Source organism: Castor canadensis, chromosome 1 (assembly GCF_047511655.1).
Source record: "Castor canadensis chromosome 1, mCasCan1.hap1v2, whole genome shotgun sequence".
Lineage (NCBI taxonomy): Eukaryota > Metazoa > Chordata > Mammalia > Rodentia > Castoridae > Castor > Castor canadensis.
Window position 1 is genome coordinate 111,915,406 of NC_133386.1, and position 17,398 is coordinate 111,932,803.

The following is a 17,398-nucleotide window of genomic DNA, read 5'->3' on the forward strand; positions in this document are numbered from 1 at the left end:
CAGGGACTTCCATGGCCTACAGAATAAAATATAATCCTTCAAGCCCTTCCATGTGCTTCCTCAATGAAATTTGTGTCTTGGGTTGCCCCGCTGCTTTCTTTTTGGGTCATATATGATAGTCAAATGGGACTCTAAATACTTCTCAAACACAGCTTCAGCTTTTGTACTTTCAGTTTTACTAATATCATTTTTTTTCTCCCTAGACTCTGTCCAAAGCCTCCCATGGTACCATCCATAATCCACCACTCCTACAGAAGTGTGGACATGTTTTATTTTCCCCACAAAGTCATGTGCTTCTTCCAAAGAAGAATATTTGCATCTGGTATAGTGTTTGGCAGCATAATTTGCATGTCACAAGTACTCAATAAATATTTGTCTGGATGTACAAATGAATAAACAATAAGTATGTGTCCCATAATTCTAATTTGTAAATTTATTTTTCAAGTAACTTATATGACTGTCTCCTAAGCTCCAGTACTGTGCAGTATAACTCAAGGTCACTAATTCAAGCCATGTAACACCATGTAACATCCAAGAGGAAGATTAAGATAGTCCATCACTTGTTAAATAATGGGAAGTGCCTACGTTTTATATCAGGTCTGATTTTAATTAGGACTTTGGTTTATGACATAGCATTAAAGACTTGTAGTTGCTTTATATATACATACCTGACTCATTTATCAGCCTATTAATCATTCAAATATTTTTGAAGTTTCAGTTACTATGGCTGGAGTATGTTTTCTTTCCCTGATCCCTAGTAGCCCTGGTAACACCTTTAAAAATAATAGATTTCCCACATCTAAAACCATAAACAAATTATATTGTAAAATACTTTTTTTCTATTGACATATCCTCTTTTGCTTCAAACTGCCTCATAAGATCCACTCTTGGAAATTGAATGGATCTTTGTTTTCATTTCCCATACTTTAAATCAATGTTTAGCAAACTTTAAAATCTGTTTATAAAGCACTATATGGCAAATATTTTTTACTTCATGAGCTATACTATCTCTGTCACAACTACAGACAACATTAATGAATGAGCATGGTTGGATTTGGGAAGAGGGCTACAGTTTGTGACCACTTCTCTAAATCATACACTCTTCTAAAATGCCCTCCAGAGGTATGATGATTTGGATAGTCAACATAAGCCATGTTACACTGAACATCTTGGTAATCTATCCGCCTTACCTTCACAAAGTTTACTGTTGAATAGTAAACCCATGGAATACAATTAGGATCAGAGGGCCCTGGACCTGATCTTTTAGGGACATTCCATCTGTAAGTTTTTATTTCTCCTAAAATCAAAGAAGAAATATAATGAGCTTGTGAGAGTTACCTCTGTTGTAGATGATTTACCTGAAGAGATACAAGCAGGTCTTTATATATTTTAGTCAATGTTTTACCGCTGCTAATTATCATTAGAAATGATTATTAAACTCTTGTCTTGATTTGTACAATTTCATCATGAAAGACTATATGTACCATTTCAGACTCTGGCCTTCTCTATAGTTTGCCCTTTTCTATTGTTAACTATTATGTATTCAGGAAATCACATTTTATTTTATAGATCACTGTTTTTCCTCAATTTTTGTATCTTCTCCTGAGAGCTATCCTCAGACTTTAGTTATCAGGGTCTTAGTCTGGGCCTCTTAAAGAAATCACCAGGGAGCTTTATAAGCTCTTTCTGCTCAGACCTCACTCAAGGCAAAGGAATCAGAATATTTTCAGTGTCAGATTCAGGCACCAATATGTTTCAATAGTTTAGGTGTATGATGGGGCAGGTGAGATCCAGTTAGAACCAGAGAGACCTACTTCCAAATGTCAACCCTAGAGGTATTTCTATTTAGACAACATTTGAGAAGCTACTTAACCTCACTGATATTTAGTTTCCTTACCTGTAAACTTGGTTAGTCATCTTAGTTCTCAGATTTTTGTGAGGATTAAATAAAATAATCATATAATGATGAACTGGGAGTGTGGATTAAGTGGTGGAGCGCCTGCCTAACAAGTTCACGGTCCTGAGATCAATCCCCAGTACCATAAAATATATATATATGAGAGTACATGGGATAGTGCCCATGAAGGCACTCCCATTGAAGGGAGTTAATAAATGTTGACTTTTATGTCGATTAATAACAAATGTATGTATGATCATGCATAGATAATGGGGAGGACCATTATCTATTCATTCTCTGTGGCTGACCCAGGACTTTGCACAAAGGAGATACCAATATAGCTAGATTTACTAGACAATAATTGCATTGCAAAAATTCCAAATAAAAACTATGCTTAAATAATTATCTCCTTTGAACTATCCCATCCAACCAGAATAAATATGTGTGCCACATAAGTAATGCTTATATGCGACTTTGCTCCATTTTTGTCAATGTACCAGTGGGTAGTAAGTAATACACTTTAGGTCTGGTTTCCATTATGTTTCATTAAAACACTCTTGCCTTTCTAATGGCAAGCAGATATTAAGCTTCTTAAATACATGTGACTTCAGGAGTGGTGCTACTAAAGTTGGAATAATTCATTACTTGCCCAGCAGTCAGCACCATAATAAATGTAAAGAAGGTGTTCAGTAAATGTTTACTGAGTAGTTTAACAAGAATGAGGAGAAACTCAGGAGTCGCTTACTTTTTATGATGCTTGTATTCTCCCTTTTTTTTTTTTGTACATGTAGTTCTTCTATAACTTGTTTGGATTTCATGAAAAGAGTTAGTTCTTTCCTTCCCCCTCCAATCTCTGGGTTCTCCCAAACCTTTCAGCCTTGTCAGAGAACTTTGTAAGAAATCTCTCTCTCTGAGTTTGAATAGGAGAAAAAATGCTCCTTTTCACATTCTAGTCCATCCTCCTCCCTACTCCCATGACCCCTTACCTCAAGAACTTTTGGAAGGCCAGGCAACAGAGTTGCTGTATCTTGCTAGTCCTCACCATCAGGGCACAGTAGCCTGTCAGGGGGTCACCCCAGCTTGCCCACAGCCTTATTCTGAGAGCCTCCACCAATACCTAATGGGTACCTTTCTTTTCTGAGTTGTTTTTTGACCACTAAAAATCAGTAACGTTTGCCAGGCACTGGTGGCTCATGTCTGTAATCCTAGCTACTTAGAAGGCCGAGATCAAGAGAATGTGGTTCAAGGCCAACCTGGGCAAATAGTTATTGAGATCCCATCCCCACAATAACCAGAGCAAAATGGACTGGAGGCATGGCTTAAGAAGTAGAATGCCTGATTTGCAAGTGCAAAGCCCTGAATTCAAACCTCAATCCCACCAAAAAAAGCAACTAGTAACTTTATTTAATGGCTTACTAGTGAGAAACTTGAAGGTTTCCCACTAAGATCAAGAAAGGAACACAGCAAAGATCTCCTCTCACTAATGCTTTTCAACTTCTTACCAGAAGTCCTACCTAATGCAAATGACAAGAAAATAAAATAAAAGGTACACATAATTGGGAAGGAAGAAATCAAACTGTCTTTGTTTACAAATAACATGATCTTCAGTGTAGAAAATCTAAAGGAACTGGCCACAATCCTTCCTGGTATTAATAAACAATTATATTAAAATGATAGGATACAAGATTAGTATCTCAACGTCAATAATTTTCTTATGTATTAGCAATGAGCAAACAGAATTTAAAATTAAAAACACATTGCCACTTTACAGGTAAATGGATGGAACTGGGGAATATCATGTTAAGTAAAGTAAGCCAGGCTAAAAAAGTCAAAGGTGACATGTTTTCCCTCATATTTGGAAGCTAGTCCCATAAATTAAATGAATATATAAATACATGTATGATCACATATATATGTACATATATAGTTAGAGAAAGAACAAATTTATATTAGTGGGTCTATCTGAGAGGATTACAGGAGGCAGGAGAGGGAAAGAAAATGTTAGCAAATGAAAAATATTGAAACAACCCTTCTGTTGTATTTTGTTATATTATGTTATAATATAACATAATGCACCATAAGCTGTTGACTATTAGGGGAGCATAGCGATAGAGAAAGAGTGAGCATAATGGGGGAGGTGTTAATTTTATTAAAGCATGATATATAGAATAATGCTTGAAATGCTAAGGTGAAACCCCTTTGAATTATCAATATATGAAGGACCTGGGGTAAAATAGGTCTTTTCCAGGAGTGGGTACCAGTAGGAGGGGATGGGCATAAAGAAAGGGTGAATGAGGGAGAATATGGTAGACTATTTTATATTTTGTATGAAAATAGAACGATGAAGCTGTTGGAATTGTTCTAAGAATGAAGGGAGGAGGGAGAATGATAGAGGGGGTAAATCTAACTAAGGTATATTGTAAGCACATATGTAAATATCACAATGTATCCCCTGTCCAACTATTATATACTAATTAAAAATTTTTTCAAAAAATATAGAGTACTACCTGTCAAAAAAACCCCGCACTGCACTTGTATTAACATCCCCTAAAATAAAATATATAGTTCCCCATGTAAAAAAAAAGTACAAGATCTGTGAGGAAAACTACAAAACTGTGAAGAAAGATATCAAAGAATGGAATTATGTTCTGTGTTCATGGATAGGAAGGTTCAAAATTTCAAGATATTTGTGCTTCTCAGGTTGACCTTAAACCCAAAATGATCTCAATCAAAATACCAGCAAGTTATTTTGTGGATACCAATACACTGACTCTAAAGTTTATGTAAAAAGACAAAAGACCTATTTGATATTCAAGAATAACAAGGTAGGAGGACTGGTACTAATGACCTTCTGGACATACTATTGTAAAGATGGTGGGGAGAAGTTGGTCAGTGGGTACAGCATTACAATTAGATAGGAGTAGCAAGTCCAGGCATTCTACTGTACAACTAGAACACTAAGTTAACAAAAAAGCATTGTATATTTTAAAATAGTTAGAAGACAAGGTTTTGGATATTTTCAGCATAAATAAATAATAAATGTTCAAGCTGATAAATATGCTGGTTTAATCATTAAAAATGTTCCCGGTATTGAAACACCACAGCATACTCTATAAGCACATGCAATTATTGCACCAATCAAAACAAAAAAGAAAAAAAAAGACTAACTGCAAAGCTATAACAATCAAGACAGTGGTGTTGACAAAAGTAAAAGACAAATACATCAATGAAAAAGAACAGATATCCCAGAAATAGCCCCATAAATATAATCAGCTGATCTTGCCAAAGTAGCAAAGGCAATCAATGGAGAAAAGATAGTCTTGTTAACATTTGGTACTGAAACAACTGGACATCCACATGTATGAAAAAAAATCTAGAAAAGAACCTCGTATCCTTTAAGAAATTAACTGAAAATAGATATAGACCTAAATGAAAATGCAAAACTCTAAAAACTCCTAGAAGAAAACACTTAAATGGCCTGTTTATGGTAATGACTGTTTAGATACAACAGAAAAGATACAATCCATGAAATAAACAATTAATAAGCAAATTTCATTAAAATTAAAGACTTCTAACTCTGTGCTTTTACACTGCCAAGATAATGAGAAGACAAAACTGGGAGAAAATATTGTGAAATACACATCTGATCTGTAATCCAAAACATACAAAAACTATCAAAACTCAACAATTAAAAAAACCTGATTAAAATATATGCAAAACCTAAAAACTTCACCAAAGAAGCTATACAAATAGAAAGTAATTATGTAAACAGGTGCTCAACATCATCTGTCTTTTACAGAATTTCAAATTAGAACAATGATGTGATAGCATACCTACCTATCAGAATGGTCTACCTATCAGAATGCCCAAAATCTAAAACAACAAATTCTGACAATGAAGTGGAGCAACAGGGACTCTCATCACAACTGAGAACACAAAATGGTACAGACACTTTGGAAGACAGTTTGGCACTTTCTTAAAAAAACAAAAACAAAAACAGAGCTACACACGTTTGCCATATGATCCAGTAATTGTGTTCCTTAGTATTTACCCAAAAGAGATTAAAATTTATGTCCATACTAAAAACCTAGGCATGGATATTTATAGCAGCTGTATTCATAATTGCCCAAACTTGGAAGCAATCAAAATGTCCTTTGAAAATGAATGGGTAAACTGTGGTACAACCACACAATGGAATATTATTCAATGCTTAGAAAAAATGAGCTATCAAGTCGTGAAAAGATATGTAGGAAACTCAATACATACAGCTGAGTGACAGGAGCCGATCTGAAAAGGCTACACACTGGATGGTTCCACCTATATGACATTCTTGAAAAAGCAAAACTATAGAGCCAGTAAAAAAGATCATGGTTCCCAGGATTAAGGAAGAAGATGGGACGAATAGGCAGAACAGAGAATTCTTGGAGCAGTGAAACTATTCTGTGAGGTACTACTATGGTAGATACGTATCACTGAGTGTTTGTCAAAACCCACATTGTTTACACACCAAGAGGGAAACCTAATGCAAATTATGGACTTTGGATGACAATGGTGTGTCAAGGCAGGCTCATCAATGGCAGCAAATGTACCACTCTGTGGGGAATTGAATTGGAATGGAAGATGCTGTCCATGTGTGGGGACAAGAGGTATATGGAAATCTCAGCTTAGCTATGAACATTAAACTACCCTACAAAATAAAGTTTATTAATTTAAAAAATACACAAGTCTGACCTTATTCATAAAGCTTTCCCTAATTATTCCTTTCCCTATTTTCTCCTAATTAATCATTCCTCATGGATTTTCCTTCTCTGAATAAACAGTTCCATGGTAATTCCTAAAAATCTTCACCACTTAGGACTTTATGATGTATAATTACCATTACTCTGAAATGATTCAATCTTGTCTTTTTTTCCCACAGAACTCATCTTAATCACCTTAGGAGAAATATATTAAGAATATGCTGGAGTGAATATGCTGTATTACTAATACAAGAACTAGCCAAGTTCTTTACCACTCTGTGATTTAGTCATTTGTTAAATGGACATAACAATTCCATATTTCATCAATTTAAAAAGGCAAAATTTTCATATTTTAATTCATGTAAAGTCAGTATGCATCATTAAATCTGTGACATGTAAAGGTTTCATTGGCATCACACTTTTCTTTTTTGAGGAACAGATAAAATAATGAGGGATATTGTAATCAGTTGTATTAGAATTGATGAAATATGTAAGTGTCTGCCTTACCAAATTGCTGTGAGGAAAAATGAGAATTTTGTGGTTTCTTTTTTGTTTTAAATATAGTGTCTGGTACAAGGTTAACATTCAATACATGTTGGCCAGTATTATTTCATATGACCCTGTGAAATCTCTAATGGAACCTTGGAAATTTCCTAAATTCTTGGTCATTGGATGAATGATGATCTCCTACCAGAAGTGACCAGGTGATGGCTGAAACAGAAAAGAAAAGAATCTGGTGTCCTCATTAGGATGGCGCAGACCTCTGGCATAACTGACCTGGCTTTGTAACAGGAACTTGGAGTCGCTTCCCGCTATCCATGTCCTCCACACCCTGGGCTGAGATGGAATACGGCCGGCTGGCTTTATTCTTAAATATGATCAGGATGGAGTCACCCACCTCAGCATGAATCATTGGGCCTAAAGACAAAGCACAGACCTGTGTGCATTATTGTTCTTTCCAACATCGATATAATTTAAATGTAGGTAGCATTTAGCAGAATAAAATAAAGGTTAGCTTCTGTGTTAGTGAACTTCCTTAGAGGACAATATTGTGTAGTATTAAATATCATATGATGTTTAGCAATGGCACCAACCTGGGTTCAAATTTTGTGTCCTTCACTTATCAGAAGGCCTTGGGTGAATCATATAATCTGAATCTCAATTTTTTCGTCTATAAAACAGTTTAATAATACCTTTCTCATAGAGTATTGATAAGGACTAAATAAAATAATGTAGGTAGAGTGCTTATTTCAGTGCTTTGAAACACTGTACTTGATAAGCACTTCACTTTTTATTACTATTGAGCAATAATCTGTAACAAAAGCCATGTCTACATGATATAGTGAGTTTTGCCTGTTATCTCCCAGTTTGTAATCTTTGGTAAGTCTGAAAATGTTTATTAGCTGGCAAATGGAGATAATAATAATAAGAATCCCATGAAATAATGTGTGTTTCTGAGATATGAAAGATACAAGTGAATAAAAAGTACTTACATTCTGATTTTTGATCAGCACAGTGACTTCACTAATGCATGCCTAATGCTGTCTTTTGATACATGGATACCTTGAGGAGATGTGCTCTTTATGCACTTTTCTGTTGGAAACAAACAGTCTGCATGCCCACAAAGATAATCCACATGCTCAGGAAAGAGCCTGCACTGCGTGACTGTGTGGTGCACCTCCCTACTCCAGGTGCCTCGTGCCTCGTGATGCTCAGAACACACACCCCATATGAGAGAGTAGGGGACTCATAATCATCTTCACGAAGCACGACTTCATCGTGCCTAAACTCCCGTTTTAGAAGCACCTCAGACCTGATATCTATGACTCCCTCTTGGGCATTTGGTGCATTCTGTATTCGTAGAGAGATTCGCTCATAGTTGGTTGGCTGAACCTTACTGGTTCAAGCCATGATTTTGGTTGCTTTTTTTGAGAAATGCTGCTAAAGGCATCAATAAATCTAAAATCTGTTGGAGTGTTACTATCTTTAGAAGAAAACATTTACCATGAATCAGGAAGTTTCTGCAAGTACTCTTTTTTTTTTAATGACAAAGCTAAAAAAACAAAACCCTGTCTTTAAGCAGTACTTGTGGCATAGTTACAGATAAATGAATGAATTTGCATGTATTAAAATCATTGTATACTCATTGCCACTTAAATTGCACATATCTGCTGTACTGTCAAGTAAGAGCAAATATCTTTCAAATTACACTGCAGTAGGACACAGGGAACAGTGGTAAGCAGAGGTGTGCCTGCTATGTGCTCTTTAAGTAATTTAAGGACCTAGGTCTCTCCCCAAGCTACAGAAAATGAGTAAATGGGCCTCACTCTCCCATAGCTGAATGCTGGTGAACTTGGCACTGATGAAGACACTTAACTTCTCCTCTCCACTGAGTAGAACCAAACCACAGAGTAGACATAATCCCTCAGCAGGACCAGTACCTTTTCTTCAGAGCTCTGTCGACAAACAAGGCTCATATGCATGACTCATTCAGTCTGACAAACAAGTTCACATACTAAATGTTAATAGACCATGGGTGGAGCATTCCATACCTTATCAAGCTGGGAGTCATGGTGCCTCATTTTAAATATTGACAAGCACTGTGCAAGCCATAGTGTTTTTATAACTTACTGTGTGCATTTAAAAGCAAAAAAGCATTTCCAAATTTCTCTAGATTGTCCCCCTGCCTTAAAATCTTATCTAGAAGATGGATTGGGTTTGGTGATTCCAAGTAAGGAAAAGTAGGGAAGGAAAGCAGGAACAGCTTATCTAATGGTCAGGTGGCTGGGGCATCAGATAGCTTAGAGATTGCAGACAGGTCCAGTCAGTTCTGAGAAGAACTGAAACTGACCTTTCACCCTTGGCACCATTTCATATCAGGGGTTCTTCCTTCATCATACTCACTTTTATGGCATATGGAAAATACAGCAGTGTGCATGGGTAATCCAGGACCTTGAAGAAGTCATCCAAACACTCTGCCTGATGTTCTGAGACATAAGATTGTTTCATATTAAAGTATCCTGCTCAGCAAAGGGATGGAAGAGAAGCTCAAGGGTGTCAAACACCAGGAAGACCGCCCTGGTGATAGGGATTTCTGCTCATACGCTACCTGTTATTTTATTAGAACTATTCTTTGTTTGAACTGAGTACACATTACACTCCCTGATGATGGCAGAGCAGGAAGATATTACACTCAGATGACTGCAGTCATGCTACCCTGTTCCTTCTGTCCCTCTCAGTCTTACATGACATTGTATGTGTGCATGTGTGTACACATGCTTAAGGCTGATGGTGCATGACTGAAATCTGCCATACCCAGGAGTTCTAAGTGTTCCTCTTGAGGTGGTCGGGCTTTGATCTCCACAAATTCTCCATTGGTGTATTCCCTGTAAACCACCTTCTTGTACTGAGAGCCAATCCAGTTTTCAGTGTGATTCATAAATATATCTCCATGTCTGAAAATCAGAAACATCAGAAGTTAAGGTTGTCAGAAGACAGAAAAACCATGAGTATTTCTGAGTGATTTGGGGAGCCCGAGCTGTGATCAGGGCCTCCCTGGGAAGTTGGCCTTTTGCATCTCTCTCTGGGAATGAGGCTAAGAATTAGCATTTTAAAGCTCTTCAGGTTTGGACAGAGGAAGTCCAGCACTGGGCCACCACCCACCCTTGAAGATGAGCTCTGTCAGGACTGCTGCTGGATGGCCAACCTCAGAGGGTTGTGCTTCTCTTCTTGGTAATAATAACCCCACGTGCATACATGCATGTACACACTTCACCACTCTGAACTCCTCCAGGTTTCACATGTATCATTTTAAAACTTTTTGTGCTTTTCTCCTTTGAAAGGTCTCAAGAAAGTCTGCAGGTTGGGTATTGTGCATACACCCACATACAAATATAGATGCTGCTGATTCTTGTTATTCACAGTTGTCTAATTCTGGAAAGTCACCATGAATACTGAATTATGAACTTGTTTCATGAATGTTCCTGCTTAAAGGCATTGTACTTAATATATGTTGGTGATGCATTAACATTGAACTCTAATTTATACCTGAGTCAAGTCTCTTTGGCACATATTTTCTCTGCAAAGTACATCACCACCCTCCTTTGTGAGCAAGCATCAGATAGTGTTTCAGCACTACTCTTAGTGGGGGCATTTTAAACAACAAAAGTACCAAAATAAAGCACACACATGCAAAAACTATGGCACTGAATAGACCCAAAAGAGGATACTTGTTTATACAGTAAGAGAGCTGAAATAAGAAAGCAGATGCTTTGACTTCAGCTTTAGGTTTTCACAGCTCTTCAAATATCTTCAAATGACCACCAAAGTGTCATGAGAATTGATTTGGGTGTTAGAAATAAACTTTAACAAGCAGGCAAATTCACAAATGTGGAATCCACGAAGACTGAGATAAATAGTTATATGCACACACAAATTTAATCTATTGCCAAGGTAATTAATAGATTAGAAAAATCTAAAAAATCTGGGAGTGGTGTCACACACCTGTAATCCCAGCTACTTGGGAGTGAGCTGCTGTCTCCAAGATAAAAGAAAAAACTATCTATTTTTATCTCCAAAATATAGTGAGTTTCATATCCCTTTTCCTCCCAATTAACTGCCTGCATTCTAACTTGTACTACCCAGAATTGTTCCTCATGGCTCTCCCTGTCTTCCCTCTGTTCCCCATACTGCAAACCAAGTTGCTCTTTGTACAAAACCTTTTTACAACTTGGAAAACTAAACAGGAAAATTCATCAGTTAGGGTCTCAAGCCCCTTCACTAATTGCCTTTGCCACCCCCTTAGCCCCATTTCCCATCACGGACCCCTCATATCCTATGATCTGATCATTCTAAATGTTCACTCCCTCCTCTTCAGGCCCTTTACATGTTGGTCCCTCTGGTAAGAAATCCTTTGTCCTTTTTCTACTGGCTCACTCTTCACATCCCACCTCAAAGACTACTTCCTCCAGAAAGCTTTCCCCGATTACCTACCCTCTCCCCTCCTTTCCCAACGACCAGGCTGTGTGCTTCTCTTGTGAGTTCTCCCTGCACCCTGCACTTCTGCTCTGTTAGAGATTGCCTCTCTCCATGTTTGTTTTAGCATGTTCCTCATGGACCATGAATTCCGTGTGGTAAATGACCTCATCTGCCCTTCTCCACCCTGCTTCACCAGCACTCTGCACAACACCTAGTACATAGTAGTTGCATATATACCTTCTTGCCTAGACTGTGTGCTTTCCAAAGGATAACTTTTCTTCTACTTTTATTTTCCAAGCATCCTAGTAACGGTTGTGGTGTGACCAGCACAGACTCCAGAGCCACAATCTACTGCTTTTCAGCTTTCCTCCTCTGCAAAATGGGGTGAAAATAATGCACCTCCCTCCCAGAATTGATGTGAGGACTGTACGAGTTCATGTCCGTGAAGCACTATGTCAGGAACATGTTAAGATCTATGTAAGCACTTTATCATCATCTCGTGAGGATGTTGGGTGGATGCTGGGCATAAGCTGTGAATCTTCAACCGTGTTGTGAGGATCAAATCACATTTGGTTTGTAAAACATTAAGAAATGCCTGGTACATGATTGGTACTCAATAGATAATATCATTACGGTGAATTGTAGGGTGGCTAAATTATGGACATATCAATTCATAAGCTCAGGAATGCAGGGAATAGAACTGTATTTTTCTATAGCAATATGCAAGGAATAGAACTGTATTTTTCTATAGCAACTTAACGTCTGCTTGCAAATTTGCTTTCATGGCACAAAATTGCCCCCTGGAATTGTAGCGATGGCCCCATTTGTTGTCTTTCTGGAACTCAGTGGCCTTCCCAGCATGTTCTTAAGAAACCCCCCAAAAAGACTTCCAGGTCCCAAAGTGCGGCAGGGAAGGCCTATGCTGATCAGGACAATTAATGTCTCAGAGAAAGGCTGTACCAAGAGGTGGTTCAAAAATCATGGCCTTGGAAAAGGTTAGATCAAAAAGAATTAACCTAGAAGGTAACACACACGCACAGGAAATCAATGTGAGTCAATGCCCTGTATAGCTATCCTTATCTCAACCAGCAAAACCCCTTGTCCCTTCCTATTATTGCTTATACTCTCTCTACAACAAAATTAGAAATAAGGGCAAAATAGTTTCTGCTGGGTATTGAGGGAGGGGGAGAGAGAGGGGGCGGAGTGGTTGGTAAGGGAGGGGGTGGGGGCAGGGGGGAGAAATGAACCAAGCCTTGTATGCACATATGAATAATAAAAGAAAAATGAAAAAAAAATCATGGCCTTGGGTCAAAAACCAGAGGCACAGAAGCTGGGGCTCAGAGGGGATTTGTCCATGGGCTCTATCTGTAGGGGTATTTCAGATGTGCCACTGGAGAAAGTGTCATTTCAATTCTTACTGAATTTTTATCTATAAAATTTAGCATACTTTGAACATGTGAATGTGTCCTTATCTCACTTGGCTTTTATTTATTTATGGGCAATAACCAGAGTAGCAGGAAAAAGGCATTTTACCTCCTCCTTACCAGTACCTTCTATTTTTCAGTTGGGAGACAGTTCTGGCACCTAAAGCTTCCTGCTAGTCCAGAGGGATGGGGCTTCACCCAGAAGTGAAAATGAGTCACAATTAAGTGATGAGGGCTATATTTCTTACACACTTGTGGGCTAAGATTGTACACACAAGAAAATGATTCTATGATTGTTTCTTTGGTGATGGCAGCTGCTAATGAAATAATTATTTTAGAAAAAAGCCAAATTAGTACTCATTTCACTTCCCACTCCACCAGTATCAGTATTTAACTTGTACTGGCAGCAGAGTTTTCCAGAAGAAAGGTATCTAAAGTAACATATGGGTTAGTGAATAATTGCATGGATTTTAAAGCCTCCTGTTCTGTAGGCAAATCTTCAACATAGTTATTTTGGTCTTTTGTGGGTTTTGTTCATTTTTGTGGTTTTGTTGTCATCGATGTTGTTGTTTTGTTGCTTTTTTCATTTACCATAAGGTGGCACTGTTATGCTCTCTCTTCCAGGAGTAAAGAACCACAAAACAAAGCCCAACAAGTAAGAACAGAAACAAATGTGTTAAGATTAGAGAAAGCAGCACATAGAGTTGTTTGTGTGCATCAGGCCATAGAGGATTTAGTGAGGAGGAATAGGAGAGTATGGGGGAGGAGGAAGAGGCCTGGGTAGGTGATAATGAAGAACAAATAGGAACTGGAGCACAAGAGACACAGATTTGCCCTTTGAAAGATCTATGCTCACTTCCAACTCTGCCAGAGTGATTTAACTCAACACCCAAGTTTTCTCATTTGCATATAGGGACAGTTATACCCAAGCCCGGGACTGTTGTGGAGGGTATTAACTTTTAGAGACAAGGTCTGCAATCTGCACCTGACTTCCTCCTTGTTTGGATCTATCCCAGGGAGCCCTGAGAAGACTGGTCACTGGACTCGAGGATGCAGGCAGCAAAGGACCAATACTCACAAGCCTGCATGTGGCCTAAGCATTGCTCTGTCTTTGGAATGTAGTACTGTCTGCCATCACTTTTTTTTTTCATTTATTCTTATGTGCATACAATTTTTGGGTCATTTGGGAGAATTGCCATCACTTTGAAAGGAGGTCAGAAAGGTTAGATCAGGAAGAATTAACCTAGAAAGTAACACACATGCACAGGAAATTAATGAGTCAACTCCCTGTTATAGCTATCCTTATCTCAACTAGCAAAAACCCTTGTTCCTTCCTATTATTGCTTATACTCTCTCTTCAACAAAATTAGAGATAAGGGCAAAATAGTTTCTGCTGGGTATTGAGGAGTGGGGGGAAGAGGGAGGGTGGAGTGGGTGGTAAGGGAGGGGGTGGGGGCAGGGGGGAGAAATGACCCAAGCATTGTATGCACATATGAATAATAAAAAAAAAGAAAGGAGGTCAGTGTTGCAGATTTTCTGGGCACAGGGCCTAGTAGGGAGATCTGTTCTTCCCATCCTGGCTCAGGAATCCCTCCCAATTTAATGGCATTCTGCTTCTCCTCTTGGGTGCCTTACCTGGACCCTTCCTTAGCTTCCCTTTCCTGCACCTCTCTACAGTAGCCCACCCTTTCCCCCAGGATCTATCCACCTTCTCTGCCTCCTCTGGCTCTTTAGTATTCCCAGTCCCACCATTGTTGGAGCTGCCTCTTCCCCTGAATCTTTCCCATTGTGTTCTCACATCCACACATCCATCATCAGCCACACAGCACAGCAGTCACCACTAGGGGAGGGCAGAGCCTTTGTGGAGTGCCTTTAGCATGACCTCAGACCCCATCCAGGGAGGGGATGGGCAGCTGTCCTAACCTTCTGTGCTCATAAGCAAAAGCCACTGTTGGTGCAGACAAAACCTGGCATATGTAAGTTTCCACAAGCAATAAATGTCTACAGAGCATGCACACTCCCACCAAAGCGACTTCGCCTGTGGTACCTTTCCCCTCCTGCGTCCAAGTGCTGCTTTTCGAACTCCCAGTTTTTGTTAGGGGCATAATCCCATTCTACCTCTTCAGCGGCGATGTAAAAGGTTCTTAGCATCCCGTACGGCGGCTCAGAAGGGTCCTTGTTGCCACAGCTGTTGACCTCATATATCTGACTCATGCCTCTTGCGAAGTGGTGCAAGGTGGAACAGAACACCTTGAAAATACCTGAAAGAGATATGGCTTGGCACTGTGCACTGTGCATGGTGCCCAATTTTACCAGTGGTGGTGTGGTCTATTTTTCCAAAATCAATAACCAGTAAGGTGGACTTTTAAAATATCAAGGTTATGGCATTCTAAGATCAGACCCCAAAGGGAGTAAACTAATTTGAACATATTTATTTCTGAAGGATAAAAAACATCTGATATTAATTTGCAATGGAAAAATAAAACTTACAATGCTGTTACCAATACATGACTTCTCTGGACCTTCCCTATTACTCACACCAACTAGGAACAGTCACTCCTGAAAGATCACTGACAGGCATGACAATCTCAGCTCAGCCCAGTTTTAAAAAGAACTAATTATTATAAGATGAATATCCTAGACAAAGTTCAAACTAGGCCACATTTCTGAAGGCATAGATTTTGCAATAAAGGGTTTCATAAATTATGAAGCACAATAAATATCTACTGTATTGTTATTATTAAAAATAAATGGAGATTCCAAGATGGCAACTAAAGGGATGAAGCAGAAAGTGTGCTTCCTAAAGTAAAATCTTGGAGAGATGCTGGAGATACACCTTGTAGGAAAAACCACCAAGAAGAAGCAAAACTCCAACACCTCCACACCCCCAGTGCATGCACAGCATCCCCACTCCATGTTAAATGGAAAAACCAGGAGGGCTCCGGCACCACCAGATGCCAGCTCCCAGACCGCTTAGGAAGACGCAGACCACCAGGTGAGCTAAGCAGCATGCGTACTCCTATAGACAGTCCTGGGCCAGATCAGCATAGCCCCCTGGACAGACTGACCCCCACCCAGAGAGGAAAAAAAGAGAGAAAAAAACAAACTGAATAATAATAAGCAGCTGAAAAAAAAAAGACATGTAGCAAAGAGGGCAGGGCACCCTGAGCCCCAGAGAGGGGGGAGGGCAATCACTCAGATGAACTGTAAATAAACAAGCCAGCCAGAGAAGGCAGGAGTGGCGGCACCACCCAGCAACCCTGGAGAGGGGAAAGCTTATAACAGCAGCTGTCATGTGGAAAGCTCCACTGGAGAGTGGGGAAGGCCAATCTCATGCAAGAAAGATGGCAACTGCCAAAGGCAGGTAGGGCTGTATAATGGAGAAAACAAAAGGGACATGCGTCCAGGAGAACTCTAAATAAACAAAGCCTACAGCAGCAGATGGCTGACAGTAGGAGGAAAGTGAGCGGCAGCCTCAGATAGACATTCACAAAGCTGACTCCACACTCCTCTTTTCTTTTTTTTTTTTCCTCTTCCTTTGATGAGACAACAACACTGGATGCTCAAGGACTAACTGAAACTGTATTGCATTTGAACTTGGGATTTTGTTTGTTTGTTTTTGGTTTTTTCCCTTTTGATGAGAAAATGACAGAACTACTTCACAGACACTAAGAAGTCTTCAGGACTGGAGGCTGAAGGACTAACACCAAAATTAAGACTGAACTATATTGGGTTTGAACTTGTGGTTTCTTTGTCTTTTCTTTTTCATTATCCTCTCTCTGTCTCTCTAAAGCCTGTTTAGCTTACTGATGATTAGTATACTATCTCTCCCTGTTTCTTTGGCTCTGTTTTTTGTTTGTTTGGTTGGTTGGTTGGGTTTTTTGGTTGTTTGTTTTGTTTTTCCCTTTTTCTTTACCTTCTTTGCTTTCCCTCTCCTCTCACCCTTCCTTTTTATTTTATTTTTTTTCATTTTTCTTTTATCATTCATATGTGCATACAAGGCTTGGTTCATTTCTCCCCCCTACCCACCCCCTCCCTAACCACCCACTCTGCCCCCTCCCTCTCCCCGCCCCTCAATACCCAGCAGAAACTATTTTGCCCTTATTTCTAACTTTGTTGTAGAGAGAGTATAAGCAATAATAAGAAGGAACAAGGGTTTTTGCTGGTTGAGATAAGGATAGCTATACAGGGAGTTGACTCACATTGATTTCCTGTGCGTGTGTGTTACCTTCTAGGTTAATTCTTTTTGATCTCACCTTTTCTCTAGTACCTGTTCCCCTTTTCCTATTGGCCTTAGTTGCTTTAAGGTATCTGCTTTAGTTTCTCTGCGTTAAGGGCAACAAATGCTAGCTAGTTTTTTA

The 17,398-nt window shown here is 39.1% G+C and overlaps 1 protein-coding gene across 7 annotated transcripts in view; it reads right to left on the reverse strand.

Annotated features, from left to right (window-relative positions):
* The window catches only part of Hephl1 (hephaestin like 1), a 98,871-nt gene that overhangs the window by 14,354 nt on the left and 67,119 nt on the right, over positions 1-17,398 (reverse strand). For 6 of the 7 annotated variants that reach the window (XM_074080745.1, XM_074080739.1, XM_074080764.1 and 3 more), the window contains 4 exons: positions 15,085-15,298; positions 9,952-10,091; positions 7,414-7,554; positions 1,191-1,297 (listed from right to left, as the gene is read on the reverse strand). In XM_074080745.1, coding sequence (XP_073936846.1) covers positions 1,191-1,297; positions 7,414-7,554; positions 9,952-10,091; positions 15,085-15,298 — 602 coding nt within the window. The remainder of the gene's footprint in view (positions 1-1,190; positions 1,298-7,413; positions 7,555-9,951; positions 10,092-15,084; positions 15,299-17,398) is intronic. The other variant, XM_074080735.1, reaches the window with a different exon arrangement.